This window comes from Notamacropus eugenii, chromosome 4 (genome assembly GCF_028372415.1).
Source record: "Notamacropus eugenii isolate mMacEug1 chromosome 4, mMacEug1.pri_v2, whole genome shotgun sequence".
Classification (NCBI taxonomy): domain Eukaryota; kingdom Metazoa; phylum Chordata; class Mammalia; order Diprotodontia; family Macropodidae; genus Notamacropus; species Notamacropus eugenii.
In genome coordinates, this window is record NC_092875.1 from 58,201,688 (window position 1) to 58,221,675 (window position 19,988).

Genomic DNA, 19,988 nt, shown 5'->3' on the forward strand with positions numbered 1-19,988 from the left:
GGAATGACCTGTCTGTTTTTCTTGTTTGCATCCACAGCACTCAGCATAGTGTGTATATTGTTCCATTACTCAAGTCATGTATGACTCTTACTTGACCCCACAGACCATATGATGCCAATACTATCTATGTGTTGTTTGGGGGCCAGCTAGGTGGTGCAGTGGAAAGAGCACCAGTGCAGAAGTCAGGAAGACCTGAGTTCAAATCTCACCTCAGACACTTGACATTCACTAGCTGTGTGACCTTGGGCAAGTCACTTAGCCCCAATTACCTCATCCTGGGTCATCTCTAGTCATCCTGATGAATATCTGGTCACTGAATTCAGATGACTCTAGAGGAGAAGTGAGGCTGGTAACCTGCACAGCCCTCCCTCCCTCAAAACAAAGTCAAATGCAAGTCATGTCATTATTTCTCTGATGGCATGGTCTTCTTCAGCAACGAAGGACGAACACACACATGAGTTGTTTGGTGTTTTTTTTTTTCTGGGTAATGACATATTTTCCTCATAGACTACTATTTGAACAAACTTGCTCCCCACTCTTATGTTGCACAGAGTCCTTCTTCACAATAGCCTTTTTGAAGGGTCTGGGACAGATGGGTTTCCTCTTCCGTCCCAGAACAGAGTTCGCTGGAAAGCTGAGAAAGTTCTCACTCACACTACCCACACTGGTTAAACACATATGTTTGGGTCTTCAGGCAGTAATACACATGGGGAAACTGCTTGGGTGGTCAGACTAGACTGGAATAAGCCCCACTTTGCACAAGTCCTTCAGAACCCCAAACTCCGACTCCAAAACCACAGTGCCTCCAGCTACTTCCAAAGCTCCTTTAAACTTTTCTCCTTGGCAACATTGGTTTTGATTTCCTGGGGTAAGGACTCTACTAGCTTCTTTGCCTAGATGAAGTTTATACTTTGGATGTAATTCTTTACTTCCTTGATTAGTTTCACTTTATCCATAGTCTTGGCTTCTGTCAGCCTAACAGCGAAATGTGATAGCTCCTTCTGTTTGGGTGCCTCTTCCTCATCTGCTGCCTCAGGAGTTGCCTTTGCAGTAGCAGCACCTGGTACCATGCCACCCATTGGCACCAGCCCCACATGTTCCCTGTATTCTTTAATAACTTGTTAAGATCAGAGATTTCCAGTAGAGGCCAGCAATGTCCTGTACTAACTGCTGAATCTTAGGAGCATACTGCTTGGGAGTATTGTACAGAGTGGCTCCAGCCAGGGTTTCACTTCTTCTTTGACGATAGCTGCTTCTCATTAGCCTCAAGGCACAAATACCCAATAATGGCAGCCAGGTCTGCAGCAGAGCCACGGGGCCCAGAACTTCAAGCAGGGCCCCCTACAGCGGGTGAGCAGCCTCAGCCAGCATTGTGGTGGATGGGATAAGGTCATTCACCTGGTGGTTTGTTGTTGTTGTTGTTTTGGCAAAGATAGTGGAGTGGTTTGACATTTCCTTCTTCTGTGCTTGGCACATACCAGGTGCTTAATAAATGCTGATTGTATTAAATTCAAGGAAATTGAATGAAAGGATAGAATAGTTCGGTAGAATCATCAGGGGGCATGCACAGGGCCCTCATTACCCATCAGCTCTTAAGAATCCCTGACTTTCCTTCCTCAAGACCCTCACTCATCCTCACTACCTCTAGTTACCCTCTCCTGAGATACAGGAAAAGTTTCTGTCCCTGCTGCTCACATGTGCTCCTATGGAAATTCCAATTAATCAATAGTCATTATTGATTGGGATTTGCACCTGAGACCAAAGTTTGCTGATTCTTGAGACACATCCCAGATTCCCCATGCACACAGTGTCACTGCTCCTGCAGATGACATGAAAATAAGAGGTCTTAGAGGAGATGAACTCAGATATATCTCTTCTTATATCTGGAGTTCCATTCCCATCTATTATGCACATACTTACATCGATTTCCCACCCATTCTTCTTATAGCAGAGACAGACTAGGTGAGTGACAATTTCTTAGTCCCAGAGATTGAGATTGATTAGCAAAGAGCCTTTTCTAGGAAAAGGTGATATCCCTGAGTATTTGGGTGCTAGAGATAAAGCAGGGATCACATGGAATATGTTGATGTAGGTATGGTGTTATCCTTCCGAATGACAAAGAACATATTGCCTGCTATGGTGGTGGTTCAGGTGATGCTGCCCTTCTCCTCTGTCTTTACATCTCTCTGTCTCTGTATGTCCCTTTATCTCTGTCTCTGTATCTTTGGCTTTTTCTGTCTCTCATTGTCCCTATCTCTGATCTCTCTGTTTCTCTCAGTCTTTCTGTCTCTGTCTCTATATGTCTCTCTCTCCATGTGTCTCTGTTTCTCTCTATCTTTCTGTTTCTGTCTGTCTTATTGCCTCTGTCTATGTCTCTCTGTCTTTCTGTCTGTGGGTCTGTGAGTGTGTCTGTCTCTGCTGCTCTGTCTCTCTGTCTCTGTCTCTGTCTGTCTCTCTTTGTCTCTTTCTCTTTCTCTCTCTTCCCTGATTTAAGGTAAACCTAGGCTGTGGCTAGGATATAGGTATAAGCTCAGATGAATGGGATATTGTCTCTTAATTAATTAAAAAGCATGCCAGGAAATTGCTTGTCAAGTCACAGCCTAAGGAGGTCATGGATAGTGAGGACATTTTGTGTGGGTGGGAGGGGAGGGGTGTCTTAATTCTCTAGCAGGATCCCAGCCTGATAAGTAGGACTTGCTCAGGTCTACCTAACAAACATTTGAAAATGGGAGGGGTGGGGCCTAAATGGTTTGGAGCAGTGTCTGGCTTCAGCTCCTTCCACCCTAACACGACATTTATTACACCCAGTAATGTCTTTTGTACTAAGAGAAAATGTGGGCAGTGAGTTCAGTTCCCATTGGAATACAGGCAATTGTGGACATGTTCAATACATGACTGAACTTGGTCTATTGTCAAACCAAGAGTTCTAGGATTAGAGCTGAAAGGGGCCTCATTCAGTCTGACTTCCTTGGCTTGCAGAGGAGTATCCTGAAGCATGCATTTAATGTTTTATTCTGTGTGACCCTGGAGATATCACTTAACCCTGATTGCCAGAGAGATAGAAAGAGAGAGATGATCACTGTTCATGTCACACAGCTACATAAACCTCCAGCTTTCTATGACAGCAGTATCTCTGAGCCATCATTCCAATCTCCTCCATCCCTTCTCTTTTCCTCTCTGTCCCTTCCCACGATCTCCCCTGCTCCTAGGTATTCGATGCCTAGTCTTCAGTAATAGTTATTGGCTTATGTTTTACAAATTGTTCTTTGAAGTAAGGGGTGCCAAGCCTGCTTGTCAGGTTTGCTGAGCAAAGCAAAATCAAAGCTGAGTTTCAGCAAAACCACCAATCACTGACTTGACCACCAAGCCAAAGGGTAAAAAGAGACACACATACACATACATGTAACAGCCTATTTATCTATATGATTCTAAACACAATAAAAGGACAAGAAAAATGCAAGGGAGTGTATTATGTATGTATGAATATGCATATATATATATGTATATGTAATGATAAAAACATGGGCAGCTAGGATAGTGGATAGAGTTCTGGCCCTCTATTCAGGTAGGTCTGAGTTCAAATCCAGCCTCAGGCAATTAGTAGCTGTGACTCTAGGCAAGTAACTTAACCCTGTTTGCCTTAGTTTTCTTATCTATAAAAGTAACTGGAGAAGAAAAAGTCAAACCACCCAATGTATTTGCCAAAAAAAAGCTCAAAAAGGGTCATGAAGAGTTAGATATGACTGAAAATGACTAAACAACAAAAAGCACAATAAAAGAAAAGAAGACATAAAATGTCATCCCCATGTAAGAACCTAGAAATATAGATTAATTATTTTCTAAGAAGCCATTTACTTATTATTTTAAAGCTTAGAAAGTCATTCCCTCTTTTAAAACCTAAATCAAAGTAAACTGAGGCACAAAGTTGAGAGCAAATTCAATTTGTTGGTAAAGGTAACAATTAACAAAAAATGGGATCTTTAACTGCTCAGCAAGCCAAAAGATCTTGAATGATGGCAATGAGATCATTTTTTTATACAGACAAAAGGAGGAGCATCCAAAACCTAGAAGGCTGCATCATATTCTAATTTTCATGGGCTGTACAAGAAGCAGGGGAGAAAAAAGGTTTTATTCTCTGTAGTAAAAGGAAGATGTGAAAGCTAGATGGTGGAGTGGAAAGAGAACTGTCCTGGAGTCTGGAGGACCTAAATGCAAATTTGACCTCAGGTTGTGTGACTGGTTGTGTGACCCTGGGCAAGTCACTTAGCCTTTATTTGTCCAAGTTCCTCATTTGTGTAATGGAGACAAACTGTAGAATGATACTCCAGTATCTTTGCCAAGAAAACTCCATGGACGTATGTTCATGGGGTCACAAAGAGTCAGAGACAACAAAACAGCAACAAAAAAGAAGGTGGCAGAGGTCCTTTAACTCCACATGGCAGAATGTCGTTAAAGTCTCCCTAGGAAAACGAGAGTAAAGATTCCTATATCTTAAGGGTTTATTGGAAAGAGATGATGGAGCATGCTGTCTTGTCTCAAGTCTTCCCAGAGTCTTTTCCTTAAGCAGCCTAAAGTGAGGTTGGTGTTATCCATCTTCCCTCTCAATGGTAGAAGCCAGAAGTTCCCAAAGCCAGAAGGAACTTGAAACTTGAAGACAACTCAAGGAAAATTCTTGAGCTTAAAGAAAGTCTGTAGAAACCTAGATAGCTCTTCCTTTCTCTTGTTCGTACCAACTCAGCCCCACTGTTCACTCAGGGTAGGGTATTTAGCTCCTTCACTGAGAAGAAAATCTCCAACCAATGAACTTTGGGACTGAAGTTACAATATAACTCTCCACATGAAGAGTCTAAATGGCTTCCCCAAGGATGAGTTAGATAATCGTTATAAGGGATCAGTTTAAACCCATTTCTCTGGCACCAGAACCATCAATAGCTACTGCATAACCCTGCCTCTGCAGCTGTCATTATCCCTTGTCCCATGTTACTTAGGCCTTTCAACATACTATTTACCCTCCTTTAGATGTTCTCAAGGATATCAATGTCATTCTAAAAATGGCCACAGAAATTAATACAATACTCAAACTGTGGTCTGATCAGGGAAGAACATATTGGGATCCCTCACCTTTCTGGTCCTGAACACTACTCCTCTTTGAATATAGTTTAAGATCTCAGTAGTTGTTTAGTGACTCTGTGTGTGTGTGTGTGTGTGTGTGTGCGTGTTATGTGTGTGTGTGTATATAATATATATGTGTTAATACATATTTATGTGCATACATATGTATATAACATATACATGGTACACATATATAGCATATATATAAGTGTGTGTGATATATATTTCCCTATATTCCCATACATATACACATATGAGAATGTAAGAGAAAAAAATGGCAAGCAGCAGGGGAATTGCTTGTTTGGCAATCAATGTCTGCCATATTCTGTCAACAGAGGAGACAGAACACCTCGTACATTACTTGAAATTTAATTATATATTCATATCCATGTGCCTCTCACAATGAATCTTTTATTCCTTGACATCAAAGTCTTAGCAATATTGTATCTTCTCCCAAACTCTTTCCCAGGACCTTATCCAAACCTAAAAGCACTAAGCACAGAAGAAAGAGAACTGAGGTTGGTTCCATTTTCAGTTCTTTCTCCAATACTTATTAACTGTGTGAAACTGTGAGAGCCAGGTAGCATCTTGCAGATTCAGCCTCCTTGATGCTATAGTTTTTTGAAGTATCTACAACATGGGGGACATAATGTTTGCATCACTAACTTCCCAAAAGTTCTAGAAGGAAAATATTTTCTTTTCATTTCTTTTCTTTTTTCTTTTCTTTTCTTTTCTTTTTTCTTTTCTTTTCTTTTCTTTTCTTTTCTTTTCTTTTCTTTTCTTTTCTTTCCTTTTCTTTCCTTTCTTTCTTTCTTTCTTTCTTTCTTTCTTTCTTTCTTTCTTTCTTTCTTTCTTTCTTTCTTTCTTTCTTTCTTTCTTTCTTTCTTTCTTTCTTTCTTTCTTCCTTCCTTCCTTCCTTCCTTCCTTCCTTCCTTCCTTCCTTCCTTCCTTCCTTCCTTCCTTCCTTCCCTCTCTCTTTCTTTCTTTCTTTTTAAAACAGTTTATAACAGATAAAGCAATTCAAAGTTTTGGTTAGGTGATACATCTTTTTAAAGCACTTACATATGGACCACAAAAGAATTTTTTTTTAAACATTAACCAACTGAGACACAGATAATATTTATGTTGCTAACTTCACAAGCTCTTGACCTAATTATCTCCACAGTATTACTAAGAATTAAAGGACCCTAACTTAATGTTGTTGGTCTAAAGTCCTATGCCTAATAGCTTAATTTTAGACAACCTTGGATGTTCCCCTACCCATAATCTATAATTGAATAGATCTGGTATTAAGCTTACAAACCTTTTGACTATAGGAAATTGCCACCAATAGTAAGGACATTGCAGGGATACACTATCTCCCCCACTTCATGTCAGCCCCAGGCAGGATTAGACTATCCACTTGCATTCAGTCAGGCTTAAAGTATGCCAGGTGTCAGTGGGATGAATTTCCATACCCCTGTCCCTGTAGTTCTTATTTGCTGATTATATGCAATAAAAATTCTCAACTTCTCTCCCTCCCCCCTCCCTCCCCAGCCCCACTGAGAAGGGAAGCAATAAAATACAGACTAAATATGTGCTGTTTTGCAGAAGACTTCCACAGTATCATGTTGTGTAATACTAACCATATTGCCCTCTGACCTACCCTATCCCCTCTTATTTTTCCCCCTACAATTGACCTTGTCCCTTTTCAAAAGTGTTTATTTCTAGTGACTCCCTTCTCCCACTTGCCCTCCCTTCTAACATTCCCCTCACTCCACTTGTTGCCTCCTCTCCTACTTTCCTGTGGTGTATATAAATTTTCATATCAAATTTAGTGAGCATGTTATTCCCTCCTTCAGCCACAAGTGGGGAGAATAGCTTTATTCCCCACCTCCCCTTTTCCCTTATCTCCTCCATTGAATAAGATTTTTCTTATCTCTTTTATGAGTTATAGCCTGCCCCATTCCATTACATCCTTTCTCTTCTCGGAATTTTCCTCCTTCACCCCTTAATTTTTATTTTATTTTATTTTTTTTGTATATGTGTATGTGGATATCATCTCTTCTGATATAACACACCCTGTATTCTCTATCTATCTATGTGTATGTGTGGCTGTGTGTGTATGTATAATCTCTCCAACTACCCAAATACTAATAAAGATTCACGAGTTAAAAATATTTTCTTTCCATGTAGTAATGTAAACAGTTCAGCTTTAGAGAGTCTTCTATGATTTTTCTTTTCTGTTTACCTTTTCATGCTTCTCTCGATTCTTGTCTTGGGAAGTCAAATTTTTAAATGCAGATCTGGTCTTTTCCTCAACATGAAATCTTGAAAGTCGTCTGTATCACTGAATGACCATTTTTCCCTTGAAGTATTATATTCAGATTTGCTGGGTAGGTGATTCTTGGCTTCAATACCAGCTCCTTGGACTTCTGAAATATCCCACTCCAAGCCCTTCAATCACTTAATGTTGAAGCTGCCAGATCCTGTGTTATCCCGATTGTATTTCCACAGTACTTAAATTGTCTCTTTCTAGCTGCTTGCAGTATTTTCTCCTTGATCTGGGAACTCTGAAATTTGGCCACAAGATTCTTGGGAGTTTCTGTGTTCGGGTTTCTTTCAGGAGGTGATTGATGAATTCTTTCAATATTTATTTTACCCTCTGATTCTACAACATCAGGGCAGTTTTCCTTGATAATTTCATGGAAGATAATGTCTGGGCTCTTTTTTTGATCATGGCTTTCAGGTAGTCCAATAATTTTTAAATTATTTCTCCTGGATCTATTTTCCAGGTCAGTTGCTTTTCCAATGAGTTGTTTCACCTTATCTTCTATTTTTTTCAAATTTTTGGTTTTGTTTACTAACTTCTTCATTTAACTTATAGTCATTCATTTCTCTGGACTCAATTCTCTCTTTCAACAAATTATTTTGTTCAGTGAGCTTTTGAACCTTCTCCTCCATTTGGCTAATTCTACTTTTAAAAACCTCCTTCTCCTCGTTGGCTTTTTGGACCTCTTTTTCCAATTGAGTTAGCCTCTTTTTAAAGCTGTTATTTTCCTCAGCATTTTTTTTTTTTGGTTCTCCTTTAGTAAGCAGCTAACTTGTTTTTTAAGGTCTTCTATTGCCTGAGCCCTGTTTAAGTCCCCTCTGGAGGCAGGGGCCTTGACTTCCTCTGACAGTATGCCTTGCTCTTCCTCATCCTAAAGGATGGGGGGAGACACCTGTTCCCCTAGAAAGTAGCCTTCTATGGTCTTATTTTTTTCCCCTTTTCTGGGCATTTTCCCAGCCAGTTACTTGACTTCTGAATTTCCTCTCCACACCCATCTAGCCTCCAGTTCTGCCCAGCCAGGGCTTGGGGGCTGAGATTCAAATGCTGCTCCCAAACCTTAGGGGTTTTTGGAGGGGGTGTAGCTGCTATTCAGTATGAGATTAAGTTCAGCTGCTCAGGTGGGGGCAGGGCCACCACACTGGGGCTTAGTTCCCTCTGGGGGTTTATGAGGAGACCTTCAATAATGGATCCGGGCTCCTGCCTGCTTTGGGAGCCCTTGTCCACTGCTGCCTCCACTGCTGCCTCCTGAAGGGGCCTGAGTTATGGGGACATCCTGCTCCCCTCTCAGCCAGTCGAAAAGACCCTCTCACTCACCTTTGGCACCTGTGGGTTGAGGGAACTGCACTGCTGCTGGAGATTCTGTCCCTGAAGCCTGCTTGAATCTGCTTCTCTCGGTGCATGTGGTCAAGGCAGGGCTGGGCTCTGTTCCATGTCCAGTGTGCAACAGACCTTTCCCATCAGTTTTTCAGGTCTCTCTAGAATAGAAATCCCTTCCACTCCATTGTTCTGTGGCTTCTGCTGCTCTAGAATTTGTTGAGAGTTCTTCTTTACAGGTGTTTTATGGGCTGTGGGGTAAGAACTAAGTGTGTGTATATCTTTCTACTCCACCATCTTGGCTCCTCCCTAGGAAAGAATTTTCTAAAATGCCTCATACCCAACTTACCTAGTAAGAATTTTTGTTTCTTATTGGAAAAAAAGGGAAATTATGAAATCTCCTCAGGGAGTTTAGGCTGGGATAGTCAGGATTCCATTTCTTCCTCCTCAGATCATGTTGGATTGGAGAGCAGTTCTACTAACCAAGTCATCTAAGAAATGAATTTTAGTGATGAAGTCCTCGGAATTGTCCATCTGGTGCAGATGATAATTGGAGTCCTGGGAAACTTTTTCCTCGTTTACCATTACCCTTTTCATTTCAACACTCAGAAGAGGCTCAGAAGCATAAACCTAATTCTTGTCCAACTGTCCTTTGCTAATGTCATTTTTCTTCTTTCCAGGGGAATCCCCACAGTAATATTTTCTTGGGAAGTCAATATTTTTCTGAATGATACTGCCTGTAAAATCCTAAGTTATCTACAGAGAGTATTCAGAGGCCTTTCCCTCTGCAGTACCTGCCTCCTTAGCAGCTTCCAAGCCATTGCCATCAGCCCCAATACACCAAAGTGGGCAGTCCTCAAAGTTAAGTCCCCCAAATGCATCATTCTCTGCTGTGTTTTCTGTTGGATTCTCAATCTATTAATGGATGTTGCTCTTCTTGTGCCTAGAACTGATCTAAGACAGAATAACACAAACACTAAAGGCAGGGACAAAGAGGGGTTTTGCTCCATCCACCCATATGCCATGAATTCTCTAAAACTTCAAATCTGGAAGTCTTTTTATGATTCTGTATTTGTGATTTTCATGGTTGTTAATAGTGGATATATGGTGCTTCTTCTGTACAGACACCACCAACGAGTCCAGCACATTCATAGTACCAGTCTCTCCCCGAGAGTCTTCCCTGAAATCAGAGCCACTAAAACCATTCTGTTGTTGGTGAGCACCTATTTCTTCTTCAACTCAGCATGCTCTATCCTTGCTATTTATGCATCTTTTCCTGGAGCAACTAGGCCCTATATGTTCTATGTTGCTATGTTTCTGTCCATGACTTTTCAAGCAGTCAGTCCTTTTGTGTTGATCAGTAGTGAGACTTGGGATTCTTGGGAATGTTGTTGCTTTCTCCAAGAAATGAAAGACTCATGTGCTACACCCATATCATGTCAAACATATACAGAACCACCAAATCAAAGATTTGGGAAGTAGGAGGGTAAATTAGGGACCATCTAGTATAATCCCCTAGGGCTTCTGGAGCCCAGGAGCAAGATTATTTTAAATAAGAAGACTTTTTTCCTCTCAACAATAGGTACATTATGAATGAGCCATTCAAACAAAGACCCCTATGACTTTCAAAAGTAATAAGTGAATATACACTGAAAAGTGATTAATTCTTCAGGTTGAGATCTTGAAAACCTTTATATACAGCTAATGATATCAAGTCATTCCCCTTCTCCTATGGAATCCTTTTAACTAGCATTCACACAACTGCCCACAAAGAGGGATTGTCCTGTGAAGATGATCAGACTGATTGTCTTTCTAGAGATAGATATATCTTAAATTTAAACTTAAATTTAATCTCCTTGGTGAACTTGACCATTCCTGGTCACAGCCATGTTGTGGCAGAAGGATTTGCATAGCTCAATCGAACTATGAGTGATACTACGCAGGATTATGCAAGACATACAGGTCAAAACTTACTGGATTAAAAAGAAATCAAGGGAGTTTCATAAAACATCTATTTTTGCTTAATTGGCTCTAGTAAAACATTTGACTGTGCAGGTTACAACAAAACGTGTCAAGTCCTCAAAGAGATAGGAGTTGCTTATCTTGCTTGTTTCCTGAGGAAATTGTATGTGAACCAAGAAGCAACAGTAAGAATTTAATATGGAACAACTGATTGGTTAAAGATTGTGAAAGTATGTCTATTGTCACCTTATTTGTTTAACCTATATGCAGAGTACATCATGTGAAATATCAGGATAGATGAATCAAAAGCCCTAATTAAGTTTCTTGGGAGAAATATCAGCCACCTCAGATATACAAATAATACCACGTCGATAGCAGAGAATGATGAAGAATTAAGAAGTCTCTTGATGAGGGTAAAAGAGGAGAGTGTCAAAGCCGGATGCACACATAACATTATTAAAAAATTAAGATCATAAGAACCAGTGCAATCATTTCCTGGCAAGCAGAAGGAGAAGAAATACAAGAAGTGTCATATTTTATGGTCAAAAATTACTTGACAAAGACTATAACCATGAAAGTAAGACACTAGCTCTTTGGAAAGAAAAGTATGGCAAATCTGGACAATATGCTAAAAAGCAGAGACATTGCCTTGCCAAAAAGGTCCCTATAGTGAAAGCGGTGGTTTTTCCAGTAGTAATGTGTGATTGTGAGAGTTGGACTATAACAAAAAGCTGAGCACTGGCTGCACAATTGACTTCCAAATTGTAGTACTGAGGGAGAATTTTAAGAATCCCTGGGACAGCAAGGAGACCAAATCAGTCACGACTTCAAGAATTAATTTAGACTGTTCATTGGAAGGACAAATACTGAAGCTTAAGAAGACAGAGCTCATTGGAAAGTACTCTAATGCTGGGATAAATTGAGGGCACAAGAAAAAGAGAATGGCAGAGAATAATATGGATAAAAAGTGCCATGGAAGCAATGAACGTAACGTTGAACAGACACCAGGAGATAGTGGATGATAGAAGGGCTTGTCATGCTCTGGTCCATAAAGATACAAAGACTCAGTCATGATGGAATGACTGAAGAAAAACAACATAAAGCAGGTTTTACACGACTGTCAATGTCTTCTAACCTGAGAATAGCTGAGAAAGAAGTATATCCATGTTGAATTGGGCAACCATGCTTTTCTTAATATGGATTGATACTTACCTGCTTCTCTGGTTGATGTAACTATAAGCTATAAGGATATTTATGGTTATTCCAATAGTCATGACTCATACTTAACTTATATTTAGAACAATCTCGAAAAATGTTTTTCAAAAGAAATGTTACTAAACCATGTCTGCCCAAAACTCTCTGCTTCTCAATTTTGAACAAAAATTTAATTTTATATCTATCACTTAGAAATGTTATCTTATTAGATGTAACCAATCATTCCAATTTGTCAGTACTTAAATCACTATTTTGTCATACTATATCATAAATGCCCTTCATAATGAATTGTCATCTTTAAACTTAATAAATTGTGCATTTGTACTTCATTCAAATTCCGTCTTAGACACTAGCTGTATGACTCTCAGCAAGTTACGCACTTGCTGATTGTCTCTGTTTCCTCAAGTATAAAATGGAAATGGAATGGAAAATGGAAAAATGGAAAAAATAGCATCACTTAACTTGAAGAGTTGTGAGAATCAAATGAGGTGATATATGTAAAGCACTTAGTAGTACAGCAGATGCTATAGAAATGCGTATTCCCTTCCTTTCAGTCAAGAAATTAATAAAAATTCTGGTGGCACAAATCCTATGCAACACCCTATCTCAAAGGGAACATCAATTATTTCATTGATAATCAATGATTCAAAAAGTTCTAGATTCATTTAATTATATATTCTCCTCTATCCCCCAAATGCTCTATTGTGCTACACAATGTTTTGCTGAAAGATTTTTATCAAATGTATGAATAAATTCAAGTTATACTGTTATTTCATTATTCACTGGATTTGCCTGGATGATACTACTTACTCCAACCGTATATGTGTATATTTCGTCAACTAATTCAGATCCTAATATTGCTACACTTAATGAGTATCTATAGCCCCAAAATTTACTACTTTGTGAATAATTTTTTTTTGTAATGAGGAGTTCTGTATTTGATAAGGCTGGTTCATCAGTGTATTAATGGATCTATTACTTACTTTGTTAGGACTTGCCAAAGTTTATATACAAGAAGCCACTGATGAAGCATTGATGTAGGATATGAATGAATGGAAGGCTTGTATATTAAAGGCATGCAAGCCCTTTCAGATTGTGGGATAAGGGAAAGCCTGTCAGATCTGTGTATAAGGGAAGGATTCATGACCAAAGAAGAGATAGAAAGGATCACAGAATGAATAATGGATAATTTTGATTGCAATGAAATAAAGGATTTTGCACAAAGAAAATCAATGCAGTCAATATGAGAAAAAAAGTAGGAAACAGGGAAATTTTGCAGCTAATTTTTCTAATAAACGTCTTATTTTTCAAATATATATGGAATGTAATCAAATTTATAAAAATACGGATCATTCCCCAGAAGATAAATAGTTAACAGATATAAACAGGCAGTTTTCGGAAGGAGAAATCAAAGCTGTCTGTAGACTAATGAAAAAAGCTCTAAAATCACTATTGATTGGAGAAATGCAAAGTCAAATAACTGAGGTACAACCTCATATGTATCAGATTGGCTAATATAACAAAAACGGAAAATGACAAATGTTGGAGTACATGTGGAAAAATTGGGAAGGGGTTAGATACTGATCCAACTAGTCTGGAGAAAAATTGGCAACAATGCCTAGCAGACTATAAAACTGTGTATTACAGAAATATGGGATATTTGACCTAGAAATAACATCACATACACACACACACAGACACACACAAACACACACACACACACACACACACAGAGCTAGTTCTCTGTATCTATTGACCGTATTCCTTTGCTTAGCACTATGTTTCAGCAATGCGTGCACTTCCACAAGTAGAACCGACTTCCTGTTTTCCTCTCCACATCTTCTGCAGAAGGTAAGAAGGGTTACAGTGTGCTATTGCTTATTGCCATAGATAACTAATGTGAGGCTAGAGGCAGGTGGTGGGTTCTCAGCTTGCAAAGACTGCAGCAGCAAGGAAACTTCTGAGGGGATGCCACAATACAAGCCTATGTCAGCTTTCCATTACTCAAAATTTAATTGTCTTTCTATATGCAACAAGAATTTGCTTTGTGAATGTCTAGATAACCTAACATCGACATTCAAAACAAAAGGAAATGGGTCATAATGCAAAAGCAAGCAGGTAGAATATTCTTCTGATCTGAAGGGGGTAAATATTTGTTAGAGTGTTCACCTGATCACTTACAGAGGTACTGAATTCTACTCATGTCTTTATTTGTATTTTTTTCAATGTCCTGGAGGAGAGGAAATGAAGGTAAATCAGAGGAGTCATGACTCAATTGCAGAGTGACTAGATTACCTGTGGATATGGTGCAGAGAAAGCATTGGCAGCCATGGAAAGTCTCATAAAAGAATAGGAAATTCTAAACTGGCCTAAAGTCCAAAATCCATTGTATAGTCTTTGGGAGGATTTAACTATGGAACAGAATTTAAGATGAGTTAAGAAACTCTCTATCCACTACATTACTCTGCCTCTCCTGGATGATCTGTCCTCTTTAGCTTTTTAAGACGCTATTGGCCCTCTGGTTCTTCTCTCTGTCTGACTATGTTCTTCATGTCCTGTGATGGCTCCTTAATCATATCATGCTCACTAAAAGGACCCCAAAATCCCTTCTTAGGCTTTTTCTTTTCTCTCTACCATTTCACTTGACCAATATATCAGTTCCCTTAAATTCCATTATCCTGTCTACAAGCAAAGCCAACAAAAATGATAATAATAATCACTCATGTTAGCATAGGGTTTTGTAATTTAGAAAGTGCTTTCATCACAAAGCTACGTGCAGGGGTAGAAAAAGAATTAGGACATTGCTGTTACCACGGGGAAAACGAAAGCTCAGTGATTTGTTTGTTTGTGTTGTGTTGTTTCATTTATCTCACAACATGGAAATTATCCCTGCCATGTTCCTAATATTTTCATTTCTTACTGAAAGAAACTCAGCAATCACACTGGTCAAATCTTTCACTACCTGAGAATATATTTATACTGGGTCAACTAATGTGAATTCATCATGATAAACTATGTTCTTTCTTACAATAATTCATTATTTATTTTTCATATCAACTCCTTGTTTGCATGCTTTTTTTTGTTCTGTCATTTCTAATGAAAAGGTCCTTCCATTCATCCAAGAAAAAAATAAAACAATCAAGAAGTCCTGCCTCCTCTGATGATGTCCATCATCATTGTCCTCCCTATTTCAAACAAAAGTTTGTTTATTTATTTTGGATACTTTTAATACCAATACAGATTTTGAAAGCCCTTTTACCAGATTTTATTGTCACTTCCCTGTCTTGGATCCATTTTATTCAGGGAACCTGGATGTCTAGGCTTCCTTTCCCTCCATGCCCTATTTTTCGCTTGTTAGTTTTTATTTTACTTTTTCTAGATTCCAAAACCATGTCCCTTATGCCAGCAACCTTCATTTGAATGTATCTTCCTTTTCAATTGGAACAAATTGTTCACCTCAACCCATTACACCACAAGAAGTCTTCACATGCTCGGGGTAGTGACCCACCTAAAACGTTAATGTGTTCAAGGGCTACCAATTATCCTCAGTATGTTATAACCTGTCTGCCAGAATTGTTTGCAAAGTTGTGAATTCTGTACGTGTTATAGCTTCTTCGAGTGGCAGGTTAGAGTTCGGAGGCAGGTGGACAACAAAAGTGCAAAGCAACCCTCACACCAAATGCATTTGTCTTCCTTGGTAACTATACACCCACACAAAATAAACTATGGGATCTCCGTCGCCCTGTAATGCAGATGAACATCGAAGACCTAGATAGGCATAGTGACTTTCAGTATTGTAGTGGGAAGGGACATTGAAGGACATCTAAGCCAACGATTAAACAGATTCCTAAACTGAGCTGCAGGATCAATGAATTACAAAGAAAAATTTGCTTTGTCCACTCTAACCTCCTTATATATCCTCATTTAGTTTAATCCAATTCAATTATCCATATTTAATTAGATTTGACCCATTTTTCCAGCTGGCTGGAATCTTTTTTAATTTCAGTTCTTTCATTCCAAACAGAAAAACTATTCCTCCTAGCTTCATGCCATGTACAAATTATACAAACATGCTGAGCATCTTCATAATGCTTATATTTATTTAGTTCATTGCTATAAATGTTGAACGCAATAGCATTGAGGATAGAGAACTGTCTTACACAACATTAATGTACTCCCTCAAGGTTGGCAATAATCAGTCATTCCTGACAACACATTAGTTAATTTATTTTCCCCATGAAATATTCATCTATGTTGGAATAGGCCCAAAGTCATCATAATCGTCTCTTGGAGAAATGTTTCAAGCCAAGAAGCTTCCCCAGGGCTCCTTTCAAGTCGTTGTTCCGAAGGCTATAGATGAAAGGGTTCAATGTAGGAGTAACAACTGTATACATCACAGTTGCTATCATGTCTTTCTGGGTTGTATGGGTGGATGTGGGGTTGAAATACACACCAATGACAGTTCCATTAAAAAGAGTGACCACAGACAGATGGGACCCACAGGTAGAAAAGGCCTTCCATTTCCCATGAGCTGATGGGACCTTCCACACAGCAGAAACAATAGAAGTGTAAGAGGCTACAATGCATATGAAGGGAATTAAAACGACTGGTCCCCCTAAAAAAAGCACTAACATTTCATTAATGTGTGTGTCAGAACATGACAGTTTTATCAAGGTATTTATGTCACAGAAAAAGTGAGGAATTTTATTATTCCTACAGAAGGATAGATGGTCTATAAATATACTATGAATCATTGCAATGAGGTGAGCAGAAACCCAAGGCACTGTCACTAACAGGGCACAGAGGCGTGAGGTCATGCCTGTGCCATAGTGTAAAGGGTGACAGACAGCCAGGTGGCAGTCATAGGCCATTGCAGAGAGGAGGATGCTGTCTGATGCACCAAAAGCATTAATAAAATACATCTGAGCCAAGCATTCTGGGTAGGAAATGGCATTACTCCCTAACAGGTAATTTACCAGTATTTTGGGAACTGTGGTGGAGGTGAAACAGAGATCTAGGAAAGATAAATTGGAGAGAAAGAAGTACATAGGAGTATGGAGGCGGGAATCAAAGCCAATTGCCAGGATGGTGAGCAGGTTCCCCAGTATCCCAATGAGGTACCTGCCCAGAAAGAGCCTAAAGAAAAATTGTTGCTGCTCTGGATTGTCTGACAGTCCCAGGAAGAGAAATTCCAAGACCCTGGTTTGATTTAACATTTTTCTGGAGGAAAGGGAAAAAATAATGAAAATGTCAGAAGCATAAAGTTCAAAATGAATTGAGTATTCCATAACATCCACACCCTAAACCTCCCAGAACAACAAGGAGCCACAAGGACTCCTTGCTCTTAGATACCTTACACTTGCCAACTCACCTACCACACCAGAGACATCACTGGAATAAACAAGGCCTAATGGATCCTCTTCTTCTCCCACATCCCCCTCCCTTGCCATCCCAAACAATGATGGGGACTAAATGGTGGCAAGGTTAGAACTGTTTGAATGGATAGACCCCAAAAGTCATAGTCAATGAGTCAAGATAAACTAAACAGGTCTCCAGGGATCAAGCCTTGGACCTGTTCTATTTAACATCAGTGACTTGGTTGGAGGCAGATGTGCAGGTTGCTGTTCTACATCTGGTGCAATGCATGGGCCAGAGGGTTCAAATAAGCAGTTTTTTCTTAACTAAAACATATTTCCTTAGTCTCCAGTAGAAACATTTCCTAGTATTATTAAAACAGTTCAGGAAGAGGAAAATAAATAAAATTTTTCAGCAAGGAGATAAAAAAAACCCCATGAATAAGTAGGTACTCAGGTATCTCAGGAGTGTATGACCAAAAGCTGAAAAATCTCCTTTGTACTCTTCTTTCCCTGAGTCCCAGATGTATCCCCTGGAGTAAACATTAGCCAAAAATGCCTTAGACCTACAACACAACTTCCTTACTCACAAGAGTCTCTTGACTGCTTTGTCCTCAAAAGGTGGTATTGACAGAATGTCCTGGAGTCAGCTCTGGTGGCTAGTGATAGTCGATTGTTAAATTTTGGAAAACACAAAAAATCAGGGCTTCATTTATTATTTGGTTGATTGCCTAGATTTAAGAAGGTGATAAAGAAAATATTAATAATTAGCATTAAATTTTAAAATATGTCATACTATTTTTTTAATAGAACTAGTAGTTCTGCATTTATCAGTCCACTCTTGGTAGAAGGTTAACTTGTTCCTTCCTGGTTCCATCAATTTACTGGCCCACAGCAGCAGCATTGGCATGCACATCGAATTCTCACAAGATATAACTAGGAACCTTAGCTAACAAATAGGATGTTAGGGTGCACAAAGATGTTTGGACTTAATCAAATGAAATTTAATAGGGATAAACATAGTCTTATTTTTAAGGTGCTATGTAGGAGAATCAGGAAAAGATGGCAGTTTGTCTGGAAATGACCAACAAATGTCAATAGTGAGCTTTTGTAGCAATAAAATAAATGACTATATTAAGAGAGAGATTGCTTCTAAAATGAGGGAAGGAATAGTTTCGCAGTCATCTGCCTTGCTACTGGATATTCAGACTCCCTACCTTTTGATAGGCTGCCTCCCAAGGCTAGAATACTCTCTGCTCACCAAAAGCTTCCTGATTTCCTTCAAAATTCAGCCCAAATCTTACCTCCTACAAGGCCTCCCTTGGTACCCTTCCCACCCAGTTTTTTGCTGGTGCCTCCTCTCTGGGACTATCTTCCATTTGTAGGGTAAATAACTTATATTTTCTTAGTTGTTTGCAATATATCTCCTCCATTGGAGTGTGAGTTACGTAAGGCCTTAAGGAGAGGAATCTAGTTTTTGCTTTTGCATACTCAGCATTGAACACAGTAGTGCCAAGTACACACTAGGAATTAGTAAATGCTTGATCACTGACTTTTTTGATTAGTTAATTGGCGTGGGTACAATTGGAGCATTACGTTGAGTTATGAGAACAATATTTAGGAAGAACTTCAGGAACAATAATATTGATAATGATAATAAAATAGCATTTATAAAGTACTTTAAGCTTTGCAAAGCACTTTACAGGTATTATCTTATCTGACCCTGAAATCAACCCCGAGAGGTAATGCTATTATTAACCTCATTTTAGTGATGAGGAAACTGAGGCAGGCAGAGGTTAAGTGACTTGTCTAGGGTTAATTAACTAAGTAAGCTGGATTTGAATTTAGGTCTTCCCGACTCCAGAGTAGTTCAGTGGTACTGCACAGAAGGCTCACATTTAATTCGCTGTCCATGCACATATGCCTTTGGTGGAGGTATGGAGATGGATAGAGGTCTCTGACTGGAATCAAGAAGACCTGCTTTTTAAGTCCTGCTGGAGTAACTTCATGTCAATATAATCATCTTATACATTTTATTTTACGTTTTTAAAGGCATTATTTTGCAAAGGGGTCCATAGGCTTCACTAGGCTGACAAAGTGGTCCGTGATCCAAAAAAGACTAAGAACTTCTAGTCTTTCCTGTTTGCTTTCCCTGCATCAAGAAGAGGTGTGGGGAACTTGTGACTTAAAAGCCCCACATGACCTTTTAAGTTCTTTGATGTGGCCTTTTCACTGAGTCCAAGCTTTATAGAACAAGTCCTTTAATTAAGGGGATTTGTTCTGTGAAGTCTAGATTCAGTCAAAGGGCTGTAGTTGGGGACTTAGAACTTAGGATCTAAAAAAATGTCAGAGGAAACATTAAACACTTAATAAATACATATGCATTCATTCACCATGGGTTATTCCATGTAATGGCTAACGTCATAGCTACCCAGCCATAGCTGATCCCTGTGCTAAGTTTGAAGAGTAGGCAAATTAAAAAGATATAGGTCAGATAACTTGCATGCACTTTGAGTCCTTGGGCCTTATTTACTGTGTATGAACTCTCTCTTCCCTTCTTCCTGAAAGCCCTTCTCCAATGCTTTATGGGTACTGCAGATGTTCATCAGCACTCATGCCGTCAAGCAAGCCTTACCAAATTTGAAAGGTTTCAAAGACATTCCTGCTCATCCTCGCTTCTTTGATGTATGTCTGTGTAAGAATGTCTATCCTAGCTCAAA

General features: G+C 39.2%; 2 protein-coding genes and 1 pseudogene across 2 annotated transcripts; 1 reads left to right on the plus strand and 2 right to left on the minus strand.

The window, feature by feature from the left end:
* Positions 1-732: 732 nt before the first annotated feature.
* On the minus strand, positions 733-1,371 carry LOC140502202 (large ribosomal subunit protein bL12m pseudogene; annotated as a pseudogene).
* A 7,864-nt stretch (positions 1,372-9,235) lies between these two features.
* On the plus strand, positions 9,236-10,219 carry LOC140502203 (vomeronasal type-1 receptor 3-like). The gene has a single exon (XM_072606513.1). The coding sequence runs from the start codon at positions 9,236-9,238 to the stop codon at positions 10,217-10,219; it is 984 nt and encodes a 327-aa protein (XP_072462614.1).
* Positions 10,220-16,188: 5,969 nt separating this feature from the next.
* Positions 16,189-17,130, minus strand: LOC140502204 (olfactory receptor 1f45-like). Its single transcript, XM_072606514.1, has one exon. It carries the CDS (start codon positions 17,128-17,130, stop codon positions 16,189-16,191), a length of 942 nt encoding a protein of 313 aa, XP_072462615.1.
* Between the last annotated feature and the right edge of the window lie 2,858 nt (positions 17,131-19,988).